Source organism: Sturnira hondurensis, unplaced genomic scaffold, assembly GCF_014824575.4.
Source record: "Sturnira hondurensis isolate 20B ecotype Veracruz unplaced genomic scaffold, ASM1482457v3 Scaffold0008860, whole genome shotgun sequence".
In the NCBI taxonomy this organism is placed as follows: domain Eukaryota; kingdom Metazoa; phylum Chordata; class Mammalia; order Chiroptera; family Phyllostomidae; genus Sturnira; species Sturnira hondurensis.
The window spans coordinates 5,493,843-5,508,818 of NW_028081491.1; the positions used below are offsets into that span (position 1 = coordinate 5,493,843).

The 14,976-nt window shown below is 39.1% G+C and overlaps 1 protein-coding gene across 1 annotated transcript in view; it reads right to left on the bottom strand.

Moving 5' to 3' along the window:
• The window catches only part of SHC3 (SHC adaptor protein 3), a 136,829-nt gene that overhangs the window by 52,056 nt on the left and 69,797 nt on the right, over positions 1-14,976 (bottom strand). Inside the window, exon 9 of the mRNA XM_037056243.1 lies at positions 13,924-14,219. Within this exon, the coding sequence (XP_036912138.1) occupies positions 13,924-14,219 (296 nt within the window). The remainder of the gene's footprint in view (positions 1-13,923; positions 14,220-14,976) is intronic.

Genomic DNA, 14,976 nt, shown 5'->3' on the forward strand with positions numbered 1-14,976 from the left:
TGTGTGCTTTGTTTATTGTTGTTTTTCTAGTTCTTTTAAGTGAATGGTTAGATTTTATTTGATTTTTTTATTTCTTGGGGTAACCCTGTAATTGTTTTTTAATATATTTATTGATTATGCTATAAAGGTTGTCCTATTTTCCTCCTTTATTTCCCTCTGACATGCACCTCACCTCCCACCCACAATCCCACCCCCTTAGTTCATGTCCATGGGTTGTACATATAAGTTCTTTGGCTTCTATATTTCCTATACTATTCTTAACCTCCCCCTGTCTATTTTGTACCTACCATTTATGCTTCTTATTCACTGTACCTTTTCCCCCATTTCCCCCTTCCCACTGATAACCCTGCATGTGATGTCCACTTCTGTGATTCTGTTCTTGTTCTAGTTGTATGCTTAGTTTGGGGTTTTTTTTAGGTTCAGTTGTTGATAGTTGTGAGTTTATTGTCATTTTACTGTTCATATTTTTCATTTACTTTTTTCTTACATAAGTCCATTTAACATTTCATATAATAAGGGCTTGGTGATGATGACCTCCTTGAACTTAACCTTATCTGAGAAGCACTTTTTCTGCCCTTCCATTCTAAATGATAGCTCTGCTGGATACAGTAATCTTGGGTGCAGGTTCTTGCCTTTCATGACTTGGAATACTTCTTTCCAGGCACTTGTTGCCTGCAAGGTCTCTTTTGAGAAATCAGTTGACAGTCTTATGGGCACTCCTTTGTAGGTGACTGTCTCCTTTTCTCTTGCTGCTTCCAGGATTCTCTCCTTCATTTTTATCTTGGGTAATGTAATTATGATGTGCTTTGGTGTGTTCCTCCTTGGGTCCAACATCTTTGGGACTCTCTAAGCTTCCTGGACTTCCTGGAAGTCTATTTCTTTTGCCAGATTTGGGAAGTTCTCCACTGTTTTTTCAATTAAGTTGTCCATTTCTTGCTCTTCCTCTTCTTCTTCTGGCACTCCTTATTGTTCAGATGTTGGAACATTTAAAGTTGTCATGGAGGTTCCGCAGCCTCTCCTCATTTTTTTGAATTCTTGTTCCTTCATTCTGTTCTGGTTGAATGTTTATTTCTTCCTTTTGGTTCAAACTGTTGATATGAGTCCCAGTTTCCTTCCCTTCATTGTTGGTTCCCTGTACATTTTCCTTTATTTCTCTTCTCATAGCCTTCACATCTTCCTCTATTTTGTGACCATACTCAACCATTTCTGGGAGCAACCCAATTACCAGTGTTTTGAACTCTGCATCAGATAGGTTGTGTATCTCTTCATTGTTTAGATGTATTTTTCTGTACTTTTGATCTGTTCTTTCATTTGGGTCATGTTTTTTTTTTTTTTTTGTCTTGGTGTGACTTACATAGTAAGGGACAGAACCTTAGGTATTCCCCAAGGTCAGGCAACACTGCTTTGGGGCACTACATATGGGGGAGGGATCCAAGAGGGAAGAATGCCACTTGCTTGGCTCTCAACCAGCTTTCAGTCACTTTCTCTGCTACCTACAAGCAAATTGGGATGTCCTGGTGCTTATTCCCAGGCGGATGGGTTTGTGTACATTCTAGGAGCCTGTGGGTCTCTCCAATGAACACTCCTATGAGGCAGGGAGTTTCTTCCACTGCTACAACCCCCACAGGTTTTTTAAGTCAGAGGTTTTGAGGGTTTATTTCCCCACACAGAACCTCTGGGTTGCCCAGTCTGTCTCACTCCCCAGTTGTTCTTCCTCATTCATCCACATGCAATTGTGAGACTGACTGATCTTCTAGCTGCCACCTGGCCTGGTCCACCAGCCATCGCCTCACCTGCACAGGCTCTCCAGCTACCACCTTGCCCTTTCTGCCCCAGCTGCCCATCTGCACCCCTCCTAATGGTCTGGACAAGTGTTTATTTAAATCTGTGGTTGCCAGACTTCCATACAGTTTGATTTTCTGGCAGTTCTGGTATTTCTTTTTTAAATATTTGTTGTTGTCTTTCTTTGGTTATGCCTCCATCTTGGCCAGAAGTCCTATAAGCCTATAATTCTATTAACTTTCTTCTCAGGATTGCTTTTGCGCCGATACAAGAATTTTGTGTGGCTGACAAAAGAAAAGAAAACAAAAACATGCAAAACAAAAGCAAGAGGAAAAAATAACAAAAGGGAAAATAATAAGAAAACAGAAAAAGAGTAGTAAAATAAAACAAAGCAGGGGGCCCAAGATAGTGGAGAAGTCAGTGGAAGATGCACAAACTTCCACCAGGACCAATACGGAATCACAATTACATTGTAGAGAAATGATCCTGAATAATCAACTGAACACTAGCTGGAGAGAAGCCTTATAACCAAACACAGACAGAAGAAACACCTTCCCCACAGTGAGACTGTTAGGGAGTGCAGAGCAGGCACAAAAGGACTGGCTGGGCTCCCACAAGCTGTAGCTGAAGTCCTGGAGGAATATTTCAGAAGCCAGGGGCTTTTCCCTGAGAAGTGTGAAGTCTAAGCCACAAGCTGAGCTCCCCAGCCCATAGCACCTGAGCCAGGAAAGGAACCTAGATAACATCCAGCTGTGAAAAGCAGCAGTGTTTTGTCCAACGGAGAGAGAGCGCTGGAGATGCAGGGGGCCTCTTAAAGGGCCAATGCACAAAATTCCATTTGCAGCTACTTTCCCTGGGCTTAGGTAGAGGGAGGGCAGAGTGGCCTAGAGATGCATGAGGAGAGTCTGGGGTCCATGGCTCTGGGGAGAGAATAGCTACCAAGATTCCTGTGCTGAGTCATTCTTCATACTGCAGAAGCCATCTTTCTCAAGCAGAGCACACTCCTCCAAGTGGCATCAGCCAGAAAAGAAGCAATGGTCTCATTCACAGGAATTATTCTGCCAGACCCCTTGGAGCTTAAGCCAGGCTGCTGAGTACAGTTTGAGGCAATATCAGTGACAAAGTTTATCAATTAAGGCAGATCTCTCGGAGCTCTGAGATTTTAGATGACACTCCCCTGGGCCCTTGCTGATGAAGGCCAACCTTGGTGTGCATCTGGTTCTTTCTGCACACACTCAGGTCCAGCACAGAGAGGCACAAACTTTGGGTCACTAATAGCTCCAAACAGCTGCCAGGGCCAGTCATAGGTAGTGTTTGACACAGATGTACACCAGAGTCTTTGCAGAAGTACCTAATACATAGAAAGAAATACAAAGAAGCAGACAAAAATGGGCAAAGAAACAGATTCCAAATGAAAAAACAAGAGAATTTTCCAGAAGAACTAGATGAAATGGAGGCAAGCAATTTATCAGATAGAGCATAGAGTAATGATTATAATAATACTCAACAGCATGATAAAAGACACAGGAAGCACAGAAAAGGACCAATCACAAATAAAGATTGAAATGTCTGAAACAAATAATACAGTGGGTGGAAAAAACAGTAGGTTACATGAAGCAGAATATTGAATCAGTGATTTGGAAGACACAGTACAGAAAAATATCCAAGCAGAGCAGCAAAAAGAAAAAAGAATTTAAAAAATAAAGAGAGCTGAAGAAATATTTGGGACAACATGAAGCATAACAGCATCCATATCATGGGAATACCAGAAGGAGAACAGAGTGAACAAGGATCGAGAACCTATTCAAAAAATAATGAATTAAAACTTCCCTAATCAGGTGAAGGAAAAAATACACATATCCAGGATGCTCAGAGAGTCCTAAACAAGTTGTACCCAAAGACACCTACACAAAGACACATTATAATTAAAATGGCAAGGTTTAAAGACAAGGAGATATCCTAAAAGCAACAAGGGAAAAGCAGGTAGTAACATATAAGGGTGTACCAATTACACTGTCATCTGATTTTTCAACAGAAACATTTCAGACCATAGGGAGCGGCATGAAATATTCAAGGTAGTGTAAAGCAAGGATTGACAACCAACATTACTTTACCCAGCAAGGATATCATTTAAAGTTGGAGGAAAAATAAGTTGCTTCCCAGAGGAGAAATAACTTGCTTCCTAGAAATAAGAAAAAGCTAAATGAGTTTGTTAACACCAAACCAGCATAGCAAAAAATGTTAAAGGATTCAATCAAAGAAGAAAGAAGAAGAGGAAAGAAGAAGAACTGAAGAAGAAGAAGAAGAAGAAGAAGAAGAAGAAGAAGAAGAAGAAGAAGAAGAAGAAGAAACAACAACAGAGGACAATAGTCTAACAATAAAATGGCACCAAATATCTATCTATCATTATTCACATTAACTGTAAATGGCTTAAATGCTCTAACCAAAAGATGTAGGGTAGTTGAATGGATAAGAAAACAAAACCCACATACATGCTGTCTCCAAGAAACCCACCTCAGACTGAAAGATATACACAAAGTAAAGGAATGGTAAAAGGTATTTCATACAAATAAAAAGCAAAAGAAAACTGGGGTGGTGATATTTATATCTGACAAAGTAGATTTTAAAATCAAGGTAATAATAAGAGACAAAGAAGGATACTGCATAATGATATAGGGAATAATCTTATAAGAGAATATAATCCTAATAATATTTATGCACCCAACACAGGAGCATCTGAATATGTGAAGCAAATCTTGATAGGCATAAAGGGAGAAGTTGACAGGAATACAGTCTTAGTCAGGGAATGCCATTGACTTCAATGGATAGATCTTCCAGCCAGAAAAATCAACAAAGAGATAGGGTCTTAAATGACACACCAGATCAAATGAATTTAATTTATACCTTCAGAATGTTTCACCCTGAAGTGGCAGAATATACATACTTTTCAGTGCACATGGAACAGTTTCTAGGATGAACTACATGTTAGGACACAAAATAAGTCTCAATAAATTTAAGAAGACTGAAATCATATCAAGCATTTTCTCTGACCACAATGCTGTGAAACTAAAAATCAACCACATGAAAAACACAAAGAGATGGAAGCAAAATAACATGTTATTAAACAACAAATGTGGCAACAACAAGATGAAGGAATAAATCAAAAAACACCTTTAAAAGTGAAAAAAAGAACATAATATAACATCTGTAGGACTAAGAAAGTAATCATAAGAAGGAAATTCATTGCATTAAATACAGACCTACCACAAAAAAAAGAAGAAAAGGCTCAAATAAACAACTTAACTTTACATTTAAAGGACCTTCAAAAATAACAACAAACAAAGCCAAAAGCCAAAATACAAAAGATCAGAGCAAAAATAAATGAAATAGAATCTACAAAAAATGATACAAATGATCAGTGAACCTAAGTGCTGGTTCTTGGAAAAGATGACCAAGAATGATTAACCAGACTCATCAAGAAAAACAGAGAGAGGACCCAATAAATAAAATCAGAAATGAAAAGAAGAAATAGCAATGGACTCCAAAGAATTACAAAGGGTTGTAAGACAATATTATGAACAACTATATGCCAACAAACTGGACAACCTGGAAGAAATGGATAAATTTCTAGAAACATACAATCTTCCAAAACTAAATCAGGAATAATCAGAGAGTTTGAATAGACAGATTATACCTAGTATAATTGAAGCAGTAATCAAAAAACACCCAATAAACAAAAGCCCTGGACAGAATGGCTTCACAGGTGAATGTTACCGAGAATTACCAGGGGAACTAATGCCTCTCCTTCTCAAAGTATTTCAAAGAATTCAAGAGGAAGGAAGGCTTCCAAGCTCATCTTCCAAGGCCAGGATTACCCCAATTCCAAAACCAGATAAAAACACTACAAAAAAAAGAAGAAAATTACAGGCTAATACCCCTGAAGAACATAGATGCTAAAATACTCAACAAAATATTAGTAAACAGAATACAGCAATGAATCCATAATATCATACATTATCAAGTGGGATCTAGTCCAAAATGCAAGGTTGGTACAACACTGAACAATTAATAAATATGATTCACCACATAAGCAAAATGGGGGATAAAAACCATTTGTTCATATCAACACATTCTGAAAAAGCATTTGATAAAATTCAGCACTCATTTGTGAAAAACTCTCAGCAAAGTGGCATCAGAGAATATACTTAAATATCAAAAAGGCTACATGACAAACCCACCGCCAGCATCTTATTCAATGGGCAAAAACTTCAAGTGTTACCCTTAAGATTGGGTAAAAGACAGGAATATCCGCTTTCAACTTTCTTATCCAAAATAGTACTGGAAGCCCTAGCTACAGCAATCAGACAAGAATAAATAAAAGGCATCCAAATTAAAAAAGCAGAAGTAAAACCGTCTTTATTTGCAGATGGCATGATACTGTACACAGAGAAATTCAAAGACGCCACCAAGAAAGTAGTAGAACTAGTAAGTGAATTCAGCGAAGTAGCAGGATACAAAATAGCAGAAGCCTCTTTTTATATGCCAATAATGAACAAAAAGAAAAGAAAATTAAGAAAACAACCGGTTCCCAATTGCTTCAAAAAGAATAAAATACCTAGGAATAAACCTAACCAAAGATGTAAAAGACCTGTACTTGGAAGATTATAAGACAATAAAGAATGCAATTGACACTAGCTATCAGAGAGATGCAAATTAAAACCACAATGAGATACCACCTTACACTGGTTAGAATGGTCATCATAAACAAAGCAACAAACAACAAGTGTTGGAGAGGATGTGGAGAGGATATGGAGAAGAGGGGATCCTAATCCATTGTTGGTGGGATTGCAGACTGTTACAACCACTATGGAAAACAGTATGGAATTTTCTCAGAAAACTAAAAATGGACCTGCCTTTTGACCCAGCAATTCTACTGCTAGGATTATATCCTAAGAACCCTAAAACACCAATTCAAAAGAACCTCTCCACCCCAATGTTCATACAGCACAATTTACAATACCCAAGAGGTGGAAGCAACCTAGGAGCCCATCAGTACATGAATGGATCAAAAAATTATGGTACATATACACAATGGAATTCTATGCAGCAGAAAGAAAGAGCTACTACCCTTTGCAACAGCATGGATGAAACTGGAAAGCATTATGCTGAGTGAAATAAGCCAGGTGGTGAAAGACAAATACCATATGATCTCACCTTTAACCGGAAGCTAGCAACAAAACAAACAAGCAAGCAAAATAAAAACAAAGACACTGAAATAGAGAATGGGGGACAGCGACTAGAGGGGAGAGGGGAGAGAATTTCAGGGGGAAAGGGGGAGGATTTACAGGAACTAGTATAAAGGACACATGGACAACAACTAAGGGGGGTGGAAATGGGAGGGAGGTGGCAAGCACTGGGAGGGTGGGCTGGGATGGGAGTAAAAGAGAGGAAACTGTACTTGAACAATAATTAAATTAAAAAAACTATTTGAAAAACAATGAAATTGAAAAAGATATGACTAAATGGAAGAACACGCAATGTTCATGAATGGGAAAAATTAACCTCATTAAAATGTCCATAACACCTAAAGGAATCTATAAATTCAATACAATTCCCATCAAGATTCTAATGACATATTTCACAGAACTAGAACAAATATTTCAAAATTTATATGGAATCACAAAAGGCCACATATAGCAACAGAGACCTTGGGAAAGAAGAACAAAGTTGGAGGAATCACACTACCTAATATGAAACTATAGCATAAAGCCAGAGTAATCACAACAGCATGAAAATATAATAAAAAGAGACACATAGATCAATGGAACAGAATACAGAGCCCAGAAATAAAGCCAAAACTTCATAGACAATTAATATTCAACAGAGGAAGCAAGCACATAAAATGGGCTAAAGACAGTTTATTTAATAAATAGTGTTGGGAAAATAGGACAGACACATGCAAACAAATTAAACCAGACCACCTCCTTACACCACACCCAAGATTAAATTCAAAATGGATTAAAGACTTAAATATTAGATCCAAAACCATAAAAATCCTAGAAGAAAACATAGACATCAAAATCACAGACACTGTTCATAGCAATATTTTATTGAATATATTTCTGCAGGCAAAGAAATCAAATGAAAAAATAAAGATAAGAGGAGAATCTTAAAAGCAGCAAGAGAAAGTAAGACAGTTACCTACCAAGGAGTTCTCATAAGACTACCAGATGTTTTCTCAGGAAGAAACCTTGCAGACAAGAAGGGACTAGAAAGAAGTTTTCAAACTTGTGAAAGGCAAGGAACTACATTCAAGATTACTTTGTCCAGCAAAGCTGTTATTTAGAATGGAAGGGGAGATAAAGTGCTTCCCAGATAAGGTCAAGTTAAAGGAGTTCATCATCACCAAGTCCTTATTCTAAGAAATGTTAAAGGGACTTATCTAAGAAAAAGAAGAACATAAAAAATATGAACAGTAAAATGACAGCAAACTCACAACTATCAACCAAACCTAAAAACAAAAACAAAAACAAACTAAGCAAATAACTAGAACAGGAACAGATTCACAGAAATGGAGATCACATGGAGTGTCATCAGTAAGAAGGGAGAGAGGTGAGAATGAGAGAAAAGGTACAGGGAATAAGAAGCATAAATGGTAGGTACAAAATAGACAGGGGGGAGGTTAAGAATTGAAGCCAAAGAACTTATATTTATGACCCATGGATATGAACTAAAGTAGGGGATTGATAGTGGGGGTAGTACATGGCTGAGGGGAATAGAGGGAAGAAAAAAATGGGACAACTATAATAGCATAATCAATAAAATGTTTTTAAAATGTTTTTATTCTTTTTTTAAAGATTGCATTTATTTATCTTTAGAGGGGAGGGGAAGAAGAGAAGGAGAGAAATATCAATGTATGGTTGCCTCTTGTGAGTCCCCTGCTGGGAACTAGCCTGAAACCCAGGCATGTGCCCTGACTGGGAACTGAACCACGATCGTGTGGTTTGCAGGCCCTCCCTCAATCCACCGAGCTACACCAGCCAGGGCCTCAATAAAATATTTTTTTTAAAGTTTAAAAGATGGAACTACATCAAACTAAAAATGTTTTGCACAGCAAATGAAAACCTCAACAAAATAAAAAGACAATCCTGAGAATGGGAAAATATATTCATCAATACATCTGATATAAAGGGTTAATATCCAAAATTTTTAAAGAACTTACAAAACCAACACCAAAAATACATAAACCCAATTACAAACTGGGCAAATGACCTTAATAGACACTTCTCCAAAGAGAACATACAGATATCCAATACACATATGAAAAGTTGCTCAACACCTTAATTATCATAAAGATGCAAATTAAAACCACAATGAGATATCATCTCACATCTTTCAGAATGGCTATTCTCAATAAATCAACAAACAAGTGCTGTTGAGGATGTTGAGGAAAGAGAATCCTTTTGCAGTGTTGGTGAGAATGCAAATTGGTGCAGCCACTGTGGAAAGTAGTATGGAATTTTCTTAACAAATTAAAAATGGATCTGCTTTTTGACCCAGTGATCCCACTTCTGGGAATATATACAAAGGAACCTAAAACAGTAATTTGAAAGAACATAAGAACCCCTATATTCACTGCAGCATTATTTACAATTGCCAAGACATGGAAACAGTCCAAATGTTCATCAGTAGATGAGTGGATAAAACAACTATGGCACACTTACACAATGGAGTACCACTCAGCCATAAAAAAGAAAGGAATGTTACCCTTTGCCACAGTATGGATCAACCTAGAGAACATCATGTTAAGTGAAATAAGCCAGTCATAAAAATTCCATGTGATTTCACTCATATGTGGAATATAATGAACAAAGTGAACTAACTAGCAAAATAGAAACAGACCCAGAGATAGCAAGCAGGATGCTATCTCCACAGCTAAGGATGTGGAGTTTAAGGTGTGGAGGGATTAAGCAAAAAGGAAAAAGCACTCACAGACATCGTCAACAGTGTGGTGATTGCAGGAGGCTGTGGAGTGTAAGGGGGCTAAATGGTAATAGAAAAAATACAATAAAAAATGCTTAAAAAATGAAGAAAAAGATTAGGAGAGGAAAGAAGGAAGAAAATGATAATAATAAGCAGTAGAAAGAGAAACTGCCCCCCCCAAAAGACCAAAGAAAGGGAAAGAATAAAAAATAAGAAAAGAAAAAGTAGAGTATAAAGAGAAAAGAATAAAATATGAGATGTGAAAGAAAAAGTAGAGAGAAAATGTTAATGAGAAGAAAAAATAAAAAAAATATGAAAAAGAACAAAATGGAATTCTTGCCAGTAGAGTTTAGTGCCTGCCTTCTAGGATCTCCCTTTGGATATCCTCCAGTGTTGTCTGAAGCTGGTGTAAGCCAATTTCAGATGCTGTCCACATCTGGTCCCCAGAAGTCTGGTCAAAGTTGCAAGTGATCCACAGCTTGTGGCTGCCTCCACCAGGCTTGGCTGCACATGAAAGGGGCCAAGCTGTGCCCCAAGGCACAAGGCCCGGAGGTGGATCAGCAAACATCCTAAGGCAGCAAACAAGATCTGCCTCTACCTGCCTCTACCTGTTGCCTGGCTGTGGGATTTAGTCACTGAAAGAGCTGTTTCCTGAAAGGACTTCTGGCAAAATTGGGAGGATGGGATCCCTGAATCTTCCATAAGGGGAAAGGGTGCTGTTTAGACTTCAAGGAAGATGGTGGGTGTGTTCCACTGCCTCAGAGTCTCATATCTCAGTATATTCTGAATTATTTCCCTGAATTTGGCAGGGTAAAGCCCTTAGTAGGCAGACAAGTAGGGTCTCTGGAGTCCAGAGTTTGGGTCTGCCAGAAATCAGGGGTGTGTTTCTATCAGGTATTTCTACCCACTCTTCTGTGAGGGGGAAGCACCAGTCCAGTTCTCAAGAAAGTGTAGGAAATGGTCATGCTCCAAATCTAGTCCCTGACACCGCCTGAGTCTGCCTGTGTTTTTGTCTCCTCAGCAGGGATTAAGATGCAGGGTGGTAGAAAAAAGATGCAGGGTGGGGAGAGAAAGATTCCACACAGTGTGATGAGTGGGATTATAGAAGATGGGGTAATTGTTTTTCCACAGGTTTATTCCCCTGGGAGGGGCTTGCTCTTCTCAAGAAAAATGGCTACTGCAATACAGTAGGGGGATGACCCGACACAGGGATCCCAGCAGCACCCTCCCTTCCCCAGAGCCCAGGGTGAGTGGCTGCCAATGAGAAATTTGTGCTTTGGATCATTTTTTTAAATGTTGCTTTGTCTCCACAGGGCTCCATCTTTCTCCAGCAGATAGATACCCCATTGCCTGTCACCACTGAATTCTACATGGGTGGATGATCCCAGCTCTGGTACTCTGTTTTGAGGAGCCTGGTCTGGGGTTCAGGCTTCAGTTTTTTCAGGGAAAGCTCTCATAGCTGCATTATCCCTTTGTACCCTTAGCCTGCTGCCTGTTGGATTGGGGCCATCCTCACTCTTCCTGCCTGTCTTGAGGTGGTTTCTGCCCCTTCTCTTCAGTACTTTTCAGTTTGTAACTTTGGATGACTGTTCTTCCATTTAGTTCTATTTCCAGTCTTGTTCTGAGAGGAGGTGAGAGAAAGGTCCTCCTGCAACATTGCACATTGCAATCTCCTCCCAAATTAATCTACAAATCTTATCAAAACCCCAACCTGTTCTCTCTCTTTCTCTTTCATTTACTTGATAAAGTAAATCTAAAATCAGAACAAAAAAGAATAAGTGTTGGAAAATAGATAACACAACTTACAACAAGAAGAATCAAGATGAAGGATACATATTACCAGAGATTAAGGCAGTTTCAAAGCCATAATGATTAACACAGTATGGTGTTTGTTAAAGGAATAATGAACTGTGAGATTAACAGAACAGAACTGACAGTGCAGAAACAAACCCATGATACAGGGAAAGGGAACTTAATATGTAATAAGAAGAGCAACAGTATTACAGAAAAAGATGAATTACTTGGTAAATAGTGATAAAAAGTTGGGTTACTACATGGGGATTTTTCTTAAAGTTGGGCCCCTATATTAAATTACCTTCAAAAGTAACCACAGTTGCAAATGTGAAAGATAAAACTATAAAGCTCATAGGAGAAAATATAGAAGAATATAGTATATCTGTGATTTGCAGGTGAGAAAAATCTTTTAAAATTCAAAACATAAATTGTAATGGGAAAAATTGATGGATTTGGCTACACTCCAAAGAAATACTTCTATTTGATGAAAACCAAAGTGAGATAGGATCAAGGGTTGGAAGTGGTGTTGGCTGGGGCAGGGAGGGGGAGGGGGAGAGAAAATAGAGACAACTGTACTTGAACAATTAAAAACTGTGAAAAAAATAAATGAATCTTGACGATCTGGAAAAAAAGAAGAGTGTTTCAGACAAAATTATTCAATAGGTAGAAAACTGAAAGAGTATATATAGAAAGTCTATGACTTAGAAACTCAACAAAAGGCCTATAGGAATACTAAAAAATACATAGAAATATGGAGAAAAGATAGGAATGTAAAATGTACAGGAGAAACCTATGGATGTATTGTATTCAAAGAACTGCATGGCACACAATGAGACACCACTTCAACCACTTGTTCCAATAGGAGAGCAACACCAAAGGGGTGACATCAAGGAAGAGGAAGATGTGAGACCCCTCGTGCCCCACTGATTTTCATGTAGGTAGTCCAGCCCTTCTGGAAGCAAATGCAACCCATGGCAAAATTAAATGCATGTATATCCTCTAACCACAAACTCTCCACTCCAAAAATGTGCCCCAGAGACACTGTCCTGGGTACAGGGGAATAAGCACAAGGGCTGGTCATGTCTCTAGTGCCTCAGGTATTCACAAAGAGTTTAGGAAGTTATGTGTGGACCATGTACAGGGACCCCAGGCCACCTACCCAAGGTACTCTTCATTGTATAGAAGTCACCACTGACAGACCTCAGAAACATGTGCCCAGGGGAAAAAGAAAGAGATGAAATGGGATTTGTGGAACAATATCATTTTGGCAAATTTTTTCAATGTATAAACATAAAATATATTTTCCTCACTGTGCATATATTTTTTAAAAATCCATACAATGAAAAAAGGCAAGTTGGAAAGCTCTACATTTACATTCGCAGAGGTAGTTGCCAGGTGCTGGGGGAAGAAGAGGTATAGAGACAATGTCTAGAGAGCTGAGGTGTGTGGTCAACATAGTCTAGACACCTGGGGTAACAAATCATCTCAGGTAACACTGCCCTTCCCCAGAAACACACAAGTAAATTATGTTCACCACATGCAGTTGAAGACTAAGTCTTCATCTCTACCTAGCAATAAAAAAATGCAATGTTCTTAATCAATATTTAGCTAACTCCACCTGCTTCTTTGTTTTCACCGGATAAAAGATTTTAAACAACAATCCTGGAATTTACTCAATGGTTAGGTTAAGTAATTATGAGTATTAATCTCAGCAATCTTAGATTGTGACAAGGTGAAGTCAGATAAATTTATTAACTAGGTGATGGGATATTTAATTGATAATCATTAGTGCTGTTGAGCTTGCTGTCACAAGACATCACTTCTGTGGGTGGACACAACACTAATGAGCAGTTATTACATACTGTTTCAACCTATTCACAACCTACAAATAAAACCCTGGTATTCAACTTTTTAAAATATTTGAAAGGAGTATTAAAAGCTCAGGAGCCTTGTGTACCTCCTTGTCCACTATGAATGTATTTGGAAGGAAAACATGATCAGTTTCTGTTTATTTAAAAGAAGAATTCAAATCAAGGAACATGTATAAAGGACCCATGGACATGGACAAGGACAAGGGGTGGAGGGAGGATTGAACTTGTGAGGGGAGGTGGGTGGGACAGGGGAGAGTAATGGGGGATAAAGAGGGACAACTATAATTGAACAATTAAAAAAGAAGAACTAAGGCTCTCAGCCTGTGCCCTGGTGATTTGTCGAATTTTATAAATTTCAGGGGCCATGACTGTGAGCTCTGTTAGCCCAGCTCTGGCCTGAAAGCATTAGTCCCCTGTGCCTGGGGTTCATGGTTCTAAATGATTGACTATCAGGACATCACAGGAGAGGATAGAAAGCAGTCACCGTGCTCACCGTGCCTTCCGGGTCCACGAGCAGAAGATGCTTGGCCTGGCCATCATGCATTCCCGTAAGAACAAAGGAGCCAGGGTTGGTGGTACTCTTCCTGACCAGGAAGTCTCCATCTCGCTTCAGCAGCCCCTCTGCCTCTTTCCTGCTCATCTCACCTTGGTACCAAGGCTCAGCTTTCAGCTCTTCTAGCATGGCAGCATCCGGGGCTGTGGATGAGACAGGGCTGATGCACTCCACAGAGGCAGCCTTGCTCAGCACTAGTCCCATGGGCTGGTTCTTAAGAGCATCTTCAAAAGGTTCTGCCATCAGCATTTGCCAGCAACAGGTGGGCCCAGGAAGAACAAATGATAAACAGTACAATGTGAGTGATGGAAATGCAAAGGCAACTCTACCAGAAGAAGGAACTAGAGACAAATGACGAGCTGACAATATAATGAGACTCATCAAAACAAGCATTTGAAAGCACAGCCCAAATCTTGGCATGAATCCTTCTGATAAATTTGCTTTCCCAAGGCAGCTGAGTGCTGTGCCTTTGCCAAGAATTTGAGCACACCCTCTGTCTAGCTGGTTAGAATGGCTTCAGTTTTGCATGCCTCAGGGGACTGTGCATGTTACACAGCATCAACTTTTTTTGGAACATTGGCTAGCCTCTTTAACAAATACATTCTCTTCTGAATAAAAACCTGCCAGTCTACGGCCATACCACCCTGAACGTGCCCGATCTCGTCTGAATAAACCCTGCCAAACTAAAGGAAATACACAAAGGAAAAAACAAGTTGCAAGATTTTGACTGCGTGCAAAAGCTAAACACAATCCATCAAATATTTACTTCAAAATCTTTGTATTGGGTGAATTTTTAAAAGAAAATAAAAGTGATGTTTATTGATTCCCCCTGTGTGAATTGCCCCAGACAAGGAGCCTTACCTCCCCTTGACCTTCACTTGTTTCCCTGTGGAAAAAGCTCTTGTGTGCATGGCTGAGGTTGAGCTGACTTCAGGCTCTTTAGAACATGCCTTTCCCTACAGGGCATGGTCAGTGGTAGGACTTCTGCTCCAA